At 47.2% G+C, this 17,552-nt stretch overlaps 1 protein-coding gene across 5 annotated transcripts in view; it reads left to right on the forward strand.

Moving 5' to 3' along the window:
- Nucleotides 1-6: 6 nt before the first annotated feature.
- Nucleotides 7-17,552, forward strand: part of FAM120A (family with sequence similarity 120A) — a 94,769-nt gene continuing 77,223 nt past the window's right edge. For 4 of the 5 annotated variants that reach the window (XM_034647055.1, XM_034647056.1, XM_034647058.1 and 1 more), the window contains exons 1-2: nucleotides 7-523; nucleotides 16,023-16,269. In XM_034647055.1, coding sequence (XP_034502946.1) covers nucleotides 50-523; nucleotides 16,023-16,269 — 721 coding nt within the window. In that variant the 5' untranslated portion in view covers nucleotides 7-49. The remainder of the gene's footprint in view (nucleotides 524-16,022; nucleotides 16,270-17,552) is intronic. The other variant, XM_034647057.1, reaches the window with a different exon arrangement.

A 17,552-nucleotide genomic window follows, 5' to 3' on the forward strand; every position in this document is an offset into this window, starting at 1 on the left:
GCCCCCGGCCCCGCCGCCCCGCCGCCCCGCGCCCGCCGCCGCCGCCGCCATGGGCGTGCAGGGCTTCCAGGACTACATCGAGAAGCACTGCCCGAGCGCCGTGGTGCCGGTGGAGCTGCAGAAGCTGGCCCGGGGCAGCCTGGTGGGCGGCGGGCGGCAGCGGCCCCCGCACACGCCGCTGCGCCTGCTGGTGGACGCCGACAACTGCCTGCACCGCCTCTACGGCGGCTTCTACACCGACTGGGTGAGCGGCGGCCAGTGGAACCACATGCTCGGCTACCTGGCCGCGCTGGCCAAGGCCTGCTTCGGCGGCAACATCGAGCTCTTCGTCTTCTTCAACGGCGCGCTCGAGAAGGCGCGGCTGCACGAGTGGGTCAAGCGGCAGGGCAACGAGCGCCAGACGGCGCAGCAGATCGTCAGCCATGTCCAGAACAAGGGCACCCCGCCGCCCAAGGTCTGGTTCCTGCCGCCCGTCTGCATGGCGCACTGCATCCGCCTGGCGCTCATCCGCTTCCACGTCAAGGTGCGGCCGGCGGGGGCCGGGGCCGNCCGGGGCGGGGGCCGCAAGATGGACGCGCGGCCTGGAGCCCCGGGCGCCCACCGGGCCGGCCCCGCCCCGGCGTCGCGGGGGTGCCCTCCTTCTCTGAGGCGGGCAGGTCGCCGGCCTGAACTTGCACCGGGTACTCCTTGCCCGTGTGGCAGTGCTCGCACAGCAACAGGTTTCCGTGCGAGCGAGTGGGCTGCGTGGCGACGGGAAGGGGTCCCGAGCGGGGATGATGGAAACTGCGTGCCGCTGTCACCGCGTCCCAGCCGGGGGACGAGCTGCCCAAGGCCTGCCCGGCTGGCCCCCTTTTGAGAGGTTCCGTTTAAGATGACAGTGTTTAGAGGAATTGTCGGATTTTTGTGTGCGTTAGAATTCACAGAATTGCAAGATTTGACATGACGGAATTTTGTTGGTTCTGGGACTTGAGGTCTTGGGTTTCGTGTGTCTGCTGTGAAAGGTGTAGCTCAGAGTCGGGGCCAAGGGAATGTGAATCCGAGTTTCCAGGATTGATGTCTCTGCACAGGGAGGACTGGGCCACTTTGGGTCGTGCACCCAGGTAATCAGAGCTCCTGCTGCCGGCCGCTCTGCTGTCCCTTTGGCAGAGGGCTCCTCGCTGAACCGGGGCCAAGGACAGCTTCAGGACCCAGCAGCCACTGCACAGATAACATACAAATCAATGACCCTCGACTTGAGTTTTGATTGCTTCCTTTTTCATTGCTTTTTGTTAAAGATTTAGGGGGCTGGTTTGGTTTTCTGGCTCTTGCCACTGTGTCTTCCAACTTGTTTGCCCTTCCTTTATTTCTGCTTGAAAGTGCTTGAGCCCAAAGTTTGTGAAATTCACTCTTCCTGCCTGCCTGAGCTGAGATGGTGGTGGGTAAGCCTAAAGTGATAGCGGAAGTCCCACCCCAATCCTGTTGCAATTGGTGACAGGGCTTCTAAGTCTGCGGGTCGTGGCGGCTGGGAGAGCGGGGATTGGTCTGTGGGCCTGGCACAGGCACAGCAAGCGTCCCCTGGGAGTTTGGGTGAGAGCCTGGGGCTGATGGCATTTTCTGCCCTGGAGCCCGGGCTCTCGGAGAAGTAGTGGTGTCGATTCCCAGTGCCTATCCACCTCCAGAATATTTTGAAAAGGTATTCAGAGATGGAAACTAGAACTGAAAAGACAGGATGAGCTTTCTGGTCAAATGACTTTCAAAGGAACACTAAATATTATGAAGGATTAGGTTCAGTGTGTACACAGTCTCTGTATCTTTTGAAAGAACTGCTGAATTCTTTTCTAACTATAAAGAAGTGTCTTTATGTTTATCTCTGCGCCTTTGTGAATGTGTGGATTACCTACTAGGTGCTCGGAATTTTGACCCATGTGTGAGTGTTTGGAAACTAGATTTAAGATGATTTCTCCCACTTAGGTTTCCAGACACAAAGTGATTTTCTTTCTATGACTGTTTTGCTTTAGGTAAGCTTTTATCTCCTGGTATAGAAGCATAGCAGAGTGCTAGTTGCACCGATTAATACAGTAATGGCTCAGTTACCAGTCCTCACTTAACCTGGCTGCCTCACCTTTTTGGAAGATGTCTAAGAACTGTAGCTACTAGAAATTTCTCAGCAGTCAAATGAGAGGTCAGAAGTTTTGGTATAGTGACCCAAAAAGAAAAAACAAAAGCTTTCTTTTTCCTCACTGGAGATTCAGATCCTCTCCTTCTTAGCTTTGGTTCTGAGAAGCTTGGTAATGCATTTCTAAACTCAGCGTGAGAAAAGGGTGCAGAAGAAAGTCGGCCAGAGGCAGGAGCGCCATTAATAGCAAGAAGTGACACTTTGTAAGGGAAAAGAATTTAAAAAAAAAAAAAAAAAGCTGTAAAACCAGACATCATTCTGGGGCCTATGAGGAAGAATCAGGAAGACAATCCTATGTACTAGAGTAGCCCTGAAGGGTGGCACAGTGTTTATTCTATAAGGATGATTTTGAGTCAGAAGAATTTATGTTCAGTGTTCCCTAAGGGAAAGAGGCAGTGTGTACTATTTTTAAAAGATGTCCATTAAAACGGTTAAGTAAGTTAAAACCATGATAATATATCACCGTATGCCTGATAGAATGGCTAAAACAAGGACTCCAGCAATACTAAGTGCCGGCAAGAATGCTGAGCAATTGGAAGCGTACATGTGGCTGGTGGAAATGCGGGCTGGCCACAGCGTTTGCTGTGCATTTACCATGTGCTCTGGCCGTGCTGCTCCTGGATAATTACCTAATGAAACTTCTGTTCAAACAGAGACCGTACTTGAGTGTTCATAGCAGTTGTATTTGTAACAGCCAGAACTGGAAACAGCCAAAGTACCCTTCAGTAGGTGACTAAACAAACAGGTCCGTCCATACTGTGCTGTCCTACTCATCAGTAACGGGGGAGGAAGTATTGGTACAGGCAGCTAGTGGGATGAATCTCTAAGGCTTCATGTTGAGCGAAAGAAACCAGGCTTCAAAGGTGTGATTCTCTTTCTGTGAGATTCTTGTGACCAGGTCAGTGGTTGCAGGAGTGCAGGGGTCAGGGGAGGGCACGGGGATGGAGCTTTTGGGGTGATGGAACAGTTGTGTACTCTGATGGCAGTGGTGGGAATGCTTTTTTAAAACCTTAGAACTATACATCGGAAGTAAATAAAAGTTAAGTTTACTGTGATAATCAGTAGTTTTTTTCCTACAGTATTATGTAAAATTGACAAAGGAATTGACAGAATTAACGTGAAATGTCACTGTATGTCAGGTTGGGTCCATGAGGCATGTGTCATAAAAATCTGCCATCTTGTTGGCCTTCTTTAGGCTTCTGTTAACTGGCAGAAAGGCTTACTTTCCTGTTAGCTTTGCTTAGAGAAATCTTTTTTGACTTAGAAGAGTATGTCTTTGATAGAGTAATAATTGTAATTTTTTTGGGTACAGTAATAATTATATTTCTTTAACTATTAGAAGTTGGCCTGTGAATCGGCTAATTTTGTTCAGGTCACTGAACTGCTTGGCCTGAGCTTGGCCTCTGCCAGTTACTGGGAGTGTTTCCTCTTTTGTGCTTTGAGTCATCACAACCTTTGAAACTTCAGGGAGGGATTGATATTTATTTAAAAATCTTGGTGGCATTAAATCCCTGGAGCTTTCCTAAATGTTCCTGCCACAAGACTTGAGTCGGTGTGCGTGTTTATAATGAAGACCTTCAGATCTCACCTGAGTCAGTGCTCTGGCATATTTACTTAGGTCTGACCAAATAAAGCCGTGCTCCTGCTTTACGTCAGTGGAAGTCTGTGAGATTTGCCTGTGGCTTGAGATTTTGGGATGATGATTTGTACCTGATGGTGCAGGGACTGACTTGTCGGGTGCCTGTCCTTGCTGGGCCCTTTCACGGTGTTGTCTCATTTGGCCGGCACCGGGTTTTGTTACCCATTTTGTATGGGATGAGACAGGATTGCTGAGTAGGCAACATCTGGGGACAAGTAACCAGTAACCTTCTCAAGAGGGAAGCGCTGAGCTGAGGGCAAAGTTCAGTTGCTTTGTGTAAGAATGCCTCAGGGGTGTGCCTACCTGCACTTCACTCCCAGGTCAGATCCGATAGCACGATAGCACGATAGCACGGGGCCTCTGCTGTGTTTTCCAGTTACAGTGGGAGGGGCTCGGTTTCTACCGGGGAGAGGCCAAAAACTAGTAGTTACACCTTGTTCTCTAAGACCTTGAATTGACCAGGGAATACTTAGGTTTGAAATTGACCACATTACAACCAAAACCAGCCATCCATTTAAAATAGTTATTTTAAAATATTTCTTTTCTTGCAGTGTACCAATTTTGGACTGGCTTATCTCAGCCTAATGTCTTCAGGGTTCTTCCACGTTGTCACATTGTGTCAGTTTCCCTCCTTTTTTAAGGCTGCATAATACTCCACGAACCACATTTGGTTTATCTATCCATCTGTCCCTGGATGCTTGCATTGCTTCCCCTTTTGTCTGTTGTGACTAATGAATTATGCTGCTATGAACTTGGGTGTGGTCTCTTTGAACCCCAGCTATAGTTCTTTTGGCGATGCCCAAAAGTGAAATTGGTGGATCATATGGTAATTCCATGTTTAATTTCTTGAGGAATTGCCATACTGTTTTCTGTAGCTGCTGTCTACATATGTTTTGTATTATACATTACACAATATATTATATACAATCACAATATGGTTTTAATTTTTAACATTAATGTGATCACACAGTACATTAGCAATTTGCTTTTTTAAATAAGGATATAAAAAATCTTTTTATGTTTATAGAATTCTAATTCTTTTTAAGGCCTGCATAGTGTTCCATAGTTTATCCTACCTCCTGCTAATGGTGCACACACAAACTTGGTAGATCCAAGAGTGTGCCTGTTTTAAAAACCTTACAGGACTATAGAGCCAGCATTACCAGACTTCATGGTTTTCAAGAAAGCCAGAAATCCAGATTTTTATTCGAAATTATCTCATTTAAAAAATACTATTTAAGTCAAACAAAATCGGCTGTGGGTTGGATTCTGCTCTTGAGCCCCCAATTTGTGATTTCAGCACTGATTTCTATAACACTCATCACCTTGTCTAAATCTCCTCTCTTTTCTAGAAGTTGGACTGATCAAAGCCAGCCTTTCTCCTTTGTCTGCCTTGTTGAACCCTTTTCGATGATCAGAGTGCTTCTGTTTCCTAGAGCTACTGAAATAAGATTTCCCATAATTGCCACTGTTCTCCACTATGTGCTCTTCCTTCTCGTGATCCCAGCATCACCTCTTTGAGGTTACTGCTGTCTACGTGTGCACACAGCCTCTGACCAGTTCCACAGCCTGCCCGCAGAGACTTGGCGGGCTGCTGGTGTTGTGTGTTTGACACCGAGTCTGCTGACCCCCCATTTAGCACACAGCTGACTACTCAGCAACCCCCCTCCCGCCTCCTGTCCCTCACACTGAGTGACCATTGTGTTTGTGCTCTAGCCACCCTAGAGCGGGACCCTGTAATTAGTGGGAAACTTCACCGTTAAGACTTTCAAATGCTGTCTCCCCTCTATAGCCCAACCCCTTCTGAGCTCATCTTCATTCTCTGTTTCCATTCCATCCTCTGTGCACTTGGGCTCCTCTGATTTTGCTTGTAACCCTCACTAGTTTGAGCCTCATCATCCACTTCAAGGTTACACTCGCTGGCCCCCCTAGAGTTGTCATGTTGCCACCCCCTACCCCCTTTCATGACCCAGCCTGCTGGGCCCTCTGCAAGGCTGGTAGTCTCTCAGGTACCGTTCCTCACTCCAGTATACCATGTGAACTCACCAAGAGGAGCCAGTAGGCCTAACAAGTGATTGTGCAAACCTGTTGGTGGTTGTGAAACCAAATTGGGTATTTACCAGCATTTAGAAAAAATGATATAGAATAATCAAATAGAGCAGAAAGTACACTGCTAGGCTTACAACAAGGGTACCATTTGATTCACTGGTGTCTGAGTGTGGGCAGCTGTCAGAATTGTATCTGCATCTGACCGGCCCCACACCTGCTGCCTCACTGGTGGACATCATCCCACACAGCTTGTCGGCGCAGCCTGCGGGCTAACCCTAACCCTAACCCTAACCCTGCCAACAGCTTGAACAGAACCGTTAATCCAGACTCTGTGCTGGGGCGCTGGGGCTCAGACCCTCCTGATCTGAGCTCCTTCCACCTGCCCACATGGCTCATGGCTCCTCTGCTGTATTTTGTCAGTGCTTCAGCCGTTCCACTCCCTGCTTCCACAGGAAACGTCCAGCTTCCACACTGTTTGTGTTGCTCCTTCTTGTCTAACTACCCACTTCTGCTGGTCAGAATTTTGCTCGTACTTTAAAGTCCTTCTCAGGTGCCACCTTCCTTCATGGAGCCTCTTTTTTTTTTTTTTTAATTTAAGATATTATTGATTTATTTGAGAGAGAGAGAGAGAACACTAGCAGGGGGAGCGGCAGAGGAAGAAGGAGAAGCAGGGTCCCCACTGAGCAGGGAGCCCAACGTGGGGCTCCATCCCAGGACCCTGAGATCATGACCTGAGCCAAAGGTAGACATTTAACTGACTGAGCCACTCAGGCGCCCCGCATGGAGCCTCTTCTGATGATCCCACAATGGACCAGGGATGCACACAGTGCTCCCGTGCGTCAGTGCTTCCTGTGTTCCACTCTGTTACAGTCACCTGTGTGTGCAGCCCCAGCTACCTGGAAGCTGCTTGAGGCTGAGGACTCAGTTTACTCCTCTTGCATATGTGTAGTATAGGTGCTGAACTTTTTATTTATTTATTTAATTTATTTATTTTTAAAGATTTTATTTATTTGACAGAGAGAGGCAGTGAGAGAGGGAACACAAGCAGGGGGAGTGGGAGAGGGAGAAGCAGGCTTCCTGCTGAGCAGGGAGCCTGATGCGGGGCTGGATCCCAGGACCCAGGGATGGTGACCTGAGCCCAAGGCAGATGCTTAACGACTGAGCCTCCAGGCGCCCCGGTGCTGAACTTTTTAATCAGGTATTTGCTTTGTTCTGTTTATATAGACAGACACATTTAATTATTTTCTTGCAACACCTGGATCAATGGCTATTATGTAAGATTTATTTTCTCACCTTAAATTCCTGATACTCTCTTTTCTGACTGGTTCCCAGTGATGATTCATCCTCCCTTTAGCAAAAATTGAGTGCCTGTTATTGGCCAGGCATGGAGGAGTGAATGTAACAGGAAAGAACGGAATCCTCCAAGGAACTCAGTCTAGTGAAGGCAGGGGGCTTGTTCACTGAAGACTTGGCAAGTGTTGCCATCTTGAAATAAATTAGATCAATCTGAGATTCAACCTCGTAAATTCTGAAACTTAAATTTTGATGTATTGTGTGTTGGAATTAGATTTCTAACAAGGACAGGATTGGTCGGAATTAGCTAAAGTATGAGGAGATTAATATAGTAGGCTAACTAGACACTGAGGACAAATAATACGGTTTTTCCATCTCTCCTTTTGTCATTTTTTTAATTTCTAAAGTTAATAAAGTTTAATTTGCATTTTTGTTATGATATCCACTCGTTTATTTTTTATTTTTAAAGATTTATGTATTTATTTTAGAGAGAGACCGTGGATGTGGGGAGGGGCAGAGGGAGAAGGAGAGAATCTCATGCAGACTCCCCGATGAGCGTGGAGCGCATCACAGGGCTCGATCCCACGATCCTGACATCATGGCCTGAGCTGAAACCAGGAGTCGGACACTCAGATGACTGTACCACCTAGGCGCCCCTTTCATTTATTTTTTGAGTGTAGAAAGAAAGTGGTTTTATTATTGAATAAACAATGGCATTAAGGCAATCTATTAAAGAGATTGCAAAGAAAAAGAAGTCTCAGTCTGTTGTATAACCGGGCAGCCACAGTCCGTGCTAGTGATGCACACCAAAGTCGTCGTCCGAAGGAAAATAAAACCTCTGTCTTTTCACAAGTAGGAAGTTACCTCTTGGAGCCAAGTGCTTAGGCTTCCTAAGAAGACAGGGAGATGGGACACAATGCTCTTTTTATTCTTATGTATTCTTAATTTTGTTTTTTAAATGGTGGTGAACTATATATAACAAAAACTTTACTGTTTTAACCATTGTCAAGTGTACAGTACAGTGGCATTAAGTACATTCACGCTATTGTGCAACCATCCCCACCGTCCGTTTCCAGAACTTTCACATCTTCCCAAACTGAAACTCTGTCCCCACTGAACACTAACCCGCCCCGCCCCTGGCACCCACTACCTACTCTGTTGCAGAATTTCACTGCTGTAGGGACCTCATGTAAGTGGACTCGTACAGTATTCGTCCTTTTGTGACCAGCTTATTTCATTTAGTACAGTGTCCTCAGGGTTCATCCGTGTCGTGTAGCAGGTGTCAGGATTTTATTCTTTTTCAAGGCCGAGTAATATTCTGTGGTGTCTATACACATTTTTTTTTAATCCATTCATCTGTTGATGGTTTCTTCTACCTTTAGGCTGTTGTGAGTAATATTTACTGTGAAAATGGGTGTAGAAATACCTGTTTGATTTTCTGCTTTCAGTTCTTTTGGTATATACCTGGGAGTAGAATTGCTGGATCATAGAGTAGTTCTCTGGGTAATTTTTTGAGGAATGGTCATACTGTTTTCCACAGCAGCTGCGCCCTTTTACATTCCCACCAGCAATGTATGAGGTTCCCAGTTTCTTCACATCCTCGCCAACACCTGCTCATTTATGTTTTTAAAATTTTTTTTGATAGTAGCCATTCTTATGGGTATTGAATGGTAACTCATTGTGGTTTTAATTTGCATTTCCTTTATGATTAATGAAGTTGAGAATCTTTCCATGTTCCACTCCCTTATCTTAAAAGAAATTATTTTTCCTTGCTTTTACAACCACTGTAACCAGCTCTTACAGAGTAGGCAAGAGATGTGTAAGGTAAGAAGCTATTTAGCTCTGATTCCAGATTTCCTGAGGGGGAGAGACTTAGTTTTTAGAGATGTCGCTAAAATATGTCATAACTTTAAATTGCCCTTTTAAAGCCAAGAACAACAATGAAAATCTTCCACCAAATTGGAGTTGACATTTAGGTCCTCATTCCTCTGTTGGACTTGAGTGGGAGTGAGTAGCCTGAGTAGTCTCACCCACCCTGGACCTGGCAACTAGAGTTAAAGATCAAGGCATCATTTTTTAGAAAACAAAAGAATTTAGGTCGACTCCTATCCTCTTTTTTTTTTTCAAAGATTTTATTTATTTATTTGACAGAGAGAGACAGCCAGCGAGAGAGGGAACACAAGCAGGGGGAGTGGGAGAGGAAGAAGCAGGCTCCCAGCGGAGAAGCCCCATGTGGGGCTCGATCCCAGAATGCCGGGATCACGCCCTGAGCTGAAGGCAGACGCTTAACGACTGCGCCACCCAGGCGCCCCGACTCCTATCCTCTTATGTTCAGGTTAACTTACATCTTTTAAATCTCATAGGTGGCTGGAGGGTGTGTCATATTATTCCCTGAGCTGGTGTAAAACCGTTCTAAAGAAAAACCTCGCACAGTACTTTTTTTCCCTGATGTTGGAAAATCTATTTATGACAACTCATAGTGTTTCAGGTCCCATATGTTTGAAAAGTATGAAGAAGCAGATCCTTTCTCATGCAGCTTTCTTAAGGACAAATGGTAGCCGACTTTTATCAGCATTCGTTATTGCTGAAGGACTGAACTGTTCACGTGCAGTAGCTTGTTGACCGTCACGGTTGCCCTGTGAGGCAGGGATGGCGTCATTTTTGCGGATGAAAAAGTGGAAGAGCAGAAAGTGTTAAAGTGGGCAGTGGGGTTCACCCACCTGGCGCAGAAACAGAAACCTTCCTGTGCTAGTGCCTTGTCCCTAGAGATGAGGAGTAACAGTCGACCTTGTCATCTGACAGGACTGTCCCCATAGCATTTGTCAACATTGAGCTTGGGGAATTTTTGGTCACTATTCCTTGTGAAAATACTGCCTTTTCAGTGACACACATGTGTGAGATGAGATTCAGCGGGGTCCAGAGGCTGGTACGCGGCAGCATACGGTCACCAAATCTCCGTACAGTGTCCCAGCTGCCGAGGCTCTTCCACCCTGATGCTCCATGTTTCTGGGACCAGGTGGGCGTGGAGGCAGGCAAGGTGCTTCGTGCTTCCTGGTCTGGTTGCGGCTCCTGCAGCCAGGAGCCAGAGGCAGTGCTTGAGCTGTGTGTGGGGGGCTCTCAGGCGCACCCCTGCAAGTGCTGGGCAGTGGCAGCCACAGCAAGTCTGCGAAGGCCCTGTGCCTTTATGCTGGCTGTGGTCTCAGGGTACCAGTCTGGGGTTTTCCTTACTGGGGCAGTGCAGAATTCCAGGGTTGGCTCACTCGGGGGGAGGGAGGCTTTACCCCTCCACCACTGCTTGTAGGAAGGTAGGTCTCAGGGCTTCATGTTTTTAGCTTGAAATAATCATGCCAATATCATATGTCATAGTTTTTCCTCATTTCTAAAATTAGAATTAAGAACCAGGTGTACCAATTTCGTTGTATTGCACCCAGTTTGCACCCGGAGCTGAGGCCAGGGAATCGGAGAAGCAGGGTGCTGTCCTTGGGCAGGTTAGGTGGGAGGCGGGCCCTGGAGCAGACGGCTTCCAGGCCCAGAGAGAAGATGCTCAAAAGAGGAGGACAGCCAGTGCCTGTCAGACCCTGCTTCCCTGAAGCTTAACTCTGACATTTAATTTTTATCATTAATTAAATAATTGCCTTTCAAGCCCTATTTTGAAGCAGCCTAGACCCTTTTCCTGTCCCTAGCTGGACCTCGCACCGACCCAGGCCCGGCACGGCTCCGTGGTGCTCATCTTGAGGCGTTGCCGCGGGCCCTCTGCCCAGCGGACTTGGTTCATTTGTTCTTAGGTCTGTAGTGACCCAGTCTCACCTGTGGTGGGCTCTCCTATTTCCCGAAGCCCCACCATCTGCAGAGAGATGTGTTTTCACATAATAGGATCTTAGACTGTGCTGTTCATGCCTGTTAATGCTGTGTTCACCTGGTGAAGGAGCTTAAAATAGTCTTCCAGCTGGTGTCTTGTAGACTGTTGACTTTTTTCTTTTTAAAATAAACTTCTTACTGTGGAATAATTTTAGGTGTATAGGAAAGTTGCCAAGATGGTACAGAGGGTTCCCGAATATCCTTCACTCTGCTTCTGTGCATGGTAACAGCTCGTGAGCGAGCACAGTTATCAACACTAAGCAGCTCGCGTTGGTGCGGTACCGTGAGCCTCACTGTGTTCTTCATTCAGGTCTCATCCCTCCTTCCACTGGGGTTCTTTTAGGCCCCGGGCCCCGGTCTGGGTTGCCCTGTGGCCTTCAGGTGTCTCATCTCCCCAGGTGCCTCTGGTCCAGGACAGCTCCTCAGCCTCTGCTGCTTTGGTGACCTTGGCACTTTGGATTACTGAGAAGGTATTTTGTAGGGGGGCCTCCAGTTTGGACTGCCTGATGTTTTCTCGTGTTTCTGGGGAGAATGCCCCGGAGGTGCAGTGCCTTTTGTCACACCCTACCATGGTGGAGTCTGCTGGCATCTGCTCTATCCCATTGCTGGTTTGGTTCTTCGGATGTGGTCCTTTAGGCTAGCCCTCGTTAGGGGGGACGGTGGGGGTGAGCTTCAGCTCCTGGGAGGGATTTCACATTGTTGGAATTCTTATGTAGGGCAGACTATGTTTATGTAATCATTTGTTGGGACTAATATGGGCTCGTGTATTTTATACTTTGGGTGATAACCTAATATGATGTTCTTTATTTTGTTGCATAAATTGTTCCAGCTTTGCCCATTGGGAGTCTTGGGTGGGTTCCTGTGTCCTGACACACAGCTCTTTCATTTTGTGATCACCTCCTTCCTTTCTGGCACTATGCTCCAGGACCGTCTTGGATTTTCCTGTGCTGGCATCACCCATTTTTCTCAAGGGCCCTGGTTCCATTTTATGGAGAACAGAATTTAGAAACCACATTGGGGTGTGGGTGTTCTCACTACTGGGGTGTCGCTGCTTTTCAGCTATCTGTTGACAGTGGGGAGGTATGTGTGTGCACGCTTCACCTATAGTGATTTCTGTGTCTGTCTGTGTTGTCACCTATACATCAGTTCATAGGACATCTCCATGGCTAAGCCGGCACCCTAGGGTTGCGCCAGCCTTCTCCCTTTGCCCATGTGTAACCCCATTCTCTGATGGTGACACACCTGGTGTGTCCACCTGGGGTTCATGATGTGGTCTCACACTGTCAGCTGCACCCCTGCACCCTTGAGATACACGTTACCAGGAGAGGTCAGCGTCTGTGCGGTGCCTGTCCTCAGGAGTCCGAGCGTCCACTCAAAACATTGTTCTCAGCAGTTACCTGGGGCAGCAGCCCCCACCCCACTCAGAGAGGTCATGTCAGACTTTTCTAGTACAATTCTCTACCTTAGCCAGTCTGCATTCATTCCTGGCCCCTCTGATGTCCTGGCTGATTTGTTTTTAGTTTGCATACATTGAGGTTCATTCTCCGTGTGAGACGTGCAGTTGTATGAATTTGGACAGTGCATAGAGTCATGTGTGTCCACCACCTAGACCCCGAGCTCTGGACTCTGGCCTTAGGGTTTTGTGGTACTGCCCCAGCACGCTTCCATTACCTGCCCGCCCAGGGAGGATCATGTCTCTGTTACCTTGTGGTTTTAAAGCCATGTTGCCTTTCCTCAGGTAAAGGTGAGAGAGAATACCAGAAATTTGGAAGTTGAAGGAAACTTAAAGACCCATGAATTTTACATTCCTGGCTGGGCAGGTGGGCGTCGAGGCAGAACTGGGACCTAGGTGTTCTGGTTCTGTCCCCGTTGCTGGCACTCAGGGTGCCTGAGGTGGGAAAGATGAGCAAGAAGGGGGGGCGCGAGTCGTCCCACCTTGCCTCTAGGCTTGAAGTCCGTGCTTAAGGGTTTGGTTCCTCCATCTTTTGTTTTAGGATGTTAATTCTAGCGGGCAACTATTTGTTTAAGGCAGCTATTTGTTTAACGCTGGGTGTGCTTTGAGGGAGGATTAAGGTATTGTTAATCGTTTGCAAATTAGTGTTGGAGTGAATTAGAAAGAGCTCATTCACTTTGCTTTTTAATGCCAACTGAAACCAGATGTTGTGAAAGAACAGGGAACTGTGTTGGGGATGGCGGAAGGAGGCGATGGTGGAGAGCCCCAAGTCCGTCCTCTGGGAGGCCCTCTGCCTACTGACTTCTGCTGGATAGAGTAGATCATACCTGTCTGTGCAGGTAGCGTAAAGACTCCTGGGGCCCTGTGATGGGGCCCCCAGCGTTCTTCTTTCTTTTGGCGTTTACCGTGTGCCAGATGCCAGACTAGACCCTTGGTTGGCAGATGAGTAAGTGCGTGCCTTGTCATCCTTGGGGAAGGAAGAGCATCTGTCCCCAGTGTGGTGACACTGATGTGGCCAGTGTGGGTGTGGCTTATCCTAGTGCTGCTTCAGCTTTTTTTTCTTTTTTTAAGATTTTATTTATTTATTTGACAGAGACAGCCGGCGAGAGAGGGAACACAGGCAGGGGGAATGGGAGAGGAAGAAGCAGGCTCCCAGCGGAGGAGCCTGTTGAGAACCCTGGGATCACGCCCTGAGCCGAAGGCAGACGCTTAACGACTGCGCCACCCAGGCGCCCCTGGTTCAGCTTTTTTATTAATTTTTTTTCTCTTAAGGGAGTTTTCGTTAAGCATAATTGCACCGTCCTGACCCAGCTGTTGGTGTTTGCTTCGTCCCTTCCAGTGTTTCCCGCAGACGCGGCTTTGTGTGGCTGTGTGTACAGGGGATTGATTCTGAACAGTTTGCTTCATGTTCCGTTGAAAGCTTTCCCCGTGTTTCTGCACAACACTGCGGGCTGCTGTGTTTATCCAGCTCCTGGGTGTTAGCTTACCTTCCCCCCCGCCCGGAGCCTGCTCTGACCGTTCTGGTGCTCCCAGCATTGTTACCTGTGTTCTGATTTCTTAGGCTCCATTTCCTGGAGTGAGATCACTGGGTCAAAGAGCACGAACACCTTACAGTTCTGAAAGTATAGGATGCTGAAGCCTTCCATGAGAACGGCCAGATGAGACCCCATCCCTGCTTCCTCTGAGTTTACCACCACCACCTCCATGCTGTGCTCCCCTCGGGCCAGGGCACCTGCTCCATGGGTGTTTGTGCAGGGCTGGCCCCGGTCCGCTTCCCGGGTGACTGGCATGGGGGCGCTCAGGGAGGATGACGACCCCGGCCTCAGCGTCTTGGGCGAGTGGTTTAATAAACTCTCTCACAAAATCTACATATTGACTGTACAGTATGCAGCTCCTGCACTTAATTCTGCCCCATCTCCACAGGATGCCTGGCTCTGGAGCAAGTGGCCACACTTGCTTTTCTGGGACTCCTTGGAGGCGTGGGAGGTGAGGGCTGGTCCCTCACAATCTCTCATTTTAGGGCTTCTGGGGAGATTGTGCAGATTTATGATTAAGGATGTCTGGACGACAGCCAGGGGTTGCTGGTGATTTAGAAATGCTTTAAGACATGGCTGTCATTCTAAAGTCTGTATCCCGAAGTGGTGAGAGGCCGGGGGCTTGGGCTGGGAGAGATGGAACTAGCCTCATTTCAGAATTATTTTAAGCTATACTTTTCTATTTTAGTGAAGGTACAGTGTTTTGAGATTAAGGGATGGGAGTGCATTCTTCTATTCTAAAAAATAGAAATAAATTGACTTAATGTTTGTTTTTCTTATGAAGTAAAATGTTTTTATAAGAATATCAAGAGAATGCAGAAAGTTACTTTTCCTTTAAATATGCATCTTTAAAAGGTTTGCCTTGCATCTAAGTGAGATTTCATTATAACTAACTTTCCAACAAAATGCGGTGACCACTTGTCCTGTGAAATCAGTGAGAAATGGGAGCAACTCCTCAGTGTGCCCAGCAGGTGACCCCTGAACACTTGTACTAACTGTTTGGATGTGATTTAGTTTTGATTTTAATTCAACATAGCCACACATTGGGCAGTGTAGTTCTAGATGCTTACGTTTAAGGGCATGTGTTTTTCAGCTTTAGGGCTCTTTGGGGAGTTAACTTTCCATGTTAGCTGAGTCACCTGATTTAGTTTAAAATCCTGTTTTCTCAAATACCTTATCTGTTGTAGAAACAAAAAATCTGCCAGATTTCAGTTGGTTGAATGACTTTGGGAAACAGCAAGAGAATAATTGTCTTTGACTTTATATGTTTTAGGAAAGTGTTTTTCAAACACCTTTTGGTATGTTTCTGGGAGTAGAGAGATTCCCAGAGCCTTTTACTTTCCTACGGGTTGTCGGCTGCCCTTCCTCAGGATGCTACGGTCCCTGGGATACCTGCGGCGGACCGTTCACCGGGGGGAGAGCCGGGATGAGGAAAGAAACCGCGGCTTGTAGTCTTCATCACTAAGCAGGCAATGAGTTTCGGCCTGGTTCCCGTGGCGGTCCTGAGCCTCACCCTTACTGCTGCCCCCATGTGCTAAGTGCTGTAGCTTGTATAATAACCAGTAGACCTGTGGTGAATGCTAACGCTCGGCTTTTGTGTGAAAAAAAATCCTTTTGATTATTTTACCTATTTGACATGTCTCTACTTTGAAGAAATTATTTGGTTTTACTGGGGTGGCTGGCTTCTGTGTCCTGCTTTGACACTTGTTTATTTTCCTCTTCTGTCCCTGTTTCCTCTCCCTCTTTTCCCTCAGAATACTGTTAGGGGGATCAGCCGGCTTTGTGTATTTTTAAGCAGGGTGATCTTTGAATTTGACAAGAAATGGGCAGTTAATTTGCAGTCTAGATGGGATTATAGTCACTGACCAGGAGATGGCTCCCTCAGAGCTTGCTGGGTGTGTGCCACACCCTTTTTATGGTTCTTCGATTCTTTGGCTCTTTTGGGTGTCCTGTGTCTAGGGTTTGCAGATTGCGCACAGATGAGTCTGCTGGGCGCTGTGGTGGGCCGGCTCTGACCACACGCTCCTCTCCCTTGCACAGGTGGCGCAGAGCATCGAGGACCATCATCAGGAAGTGATCGGTTTCTGCAGAGAAAACGGCTTCCACGGCTTGGTCGCCTACGACTCCGACTACGCGCTGTGCAACATCCCCTGCTACTTTAGCGCCCACGCCCTCAAGCTGAGCCGGAATGGGAAAAGTCTCACCACGAGCCAGTATCTGATGCACGAGGTCGCCAAGCAGCTGGACCTGAACCCAAACCGCTTCCCTATCTTTGCCGCTCTGCTAGGTAGGTGGGCAGTGCGAAAACTGCTTCGTTTGATAGGGTTCTATGCGGGGAACACACTGGTATTTTTAAATGTCAGTGCTGGAATGTTGCGGAGTGTCTCCTTCCTCAGTGATGGTCCTTACTCAGTATTGTTTTTGGATGTCGCTGATAATGTACTTCTGTTGTTCATAAGTATTCATTTATGTGATGTTCTGTCTGGGGCGGAAAACTAATTTTTGAATAACTTCACTAATATTTTGGGGAAAATGATATTTTAAAATCACGAATGTTAATAAGCACATCCTCACTATGAAAATTAGACATTGAACCCTTTGTCATAAATCATGTTCATTAGAGAAGAGAATGTGTTGTGAACTCAGCTGTGTCACTGGTTGTTGCTGGGCGGGGGCGGGGGGACACTCGCTGCTTTGAAAGAAAAACAGCAAATGTAAGCTACCTTAGCTCCCCTCCAATACCTACATTTTAGATGTCTTTAGAAACTCCCTTGGAGGAATTCCTCATGCTGGATACCTAGAAAAGATGAAATCTTGTTTTGATTGAAGTTTTACATATTAATTTGTTTTATGTAAAAATGACTTTCCAATAGTTACATATTCATCTATCACTTTTGTTTGCATTCTGCAGTTTTTTTTCTTTTCTGTCCATTCCTGGTCTTGTGCTTGTAGCACGTACCTTTAAAGTGCTTGGACACGCAGCTGTAGTGGCTGGGTTTGTAAGAACTGTGCCCACAGCATGAATGGGCATTCTCCACGCCGGGCCCTCCTGGGATTGCAGCCCAGGGGATGCAGTGGAGGGTGCGTGGCTGTTAGGGACACGTACGCCCTGTTTGAACGCTCCATGGTCTCTAGATAAGTGAGATCTTATTTTCCTCTCCATTTGTCTTCTCTCGAGTGTGTAGGACGGCAGTCATATTATGGGCCGTGTTTAGAAATTTCTACTTATCAGATTTTATAAACGTTCCAAAAAGTTTTACACAGTTACAAATTACACTGAGGAAGCCACAATATTTTGTGTTGTATTTGGTGATAGCATTTCACACTGTGTAACCACCAATCAATCAACAGTTCTGATTTTGCAAATTATCCTTGTTTGAATCTCATCTCAACTATGTATGGTTCGGCACGTGGCTGTTTTCTGTCCATTTTCTCAGGGAACTCTTATGACTTGGGACTTGGAGAGGTAAAACCAATTTTCTAAATATACTTTTATATTTTCAAATATTAACATATAAAAGGTATTTTTCTGATGTTAAAAGTGATTATGTAAACGGGGATATTAGGAAA

This window comes from Ailuropoda melanoleuca, chromosome 17 (assembly GCF_002007445.2).
Source record: "Ailuropoda melanoleuca isolate Jingjing chromosome 17, ASM200744v2, whole genome shotgun sequence".
Taxonomy (NCBI): domain Eukaryota; kingdom Metazoa; phylum Chordata; class Mammalia; order Carnivora; family Ursidae; genus Ailuropoda; species Ailuropoda melanoleuca.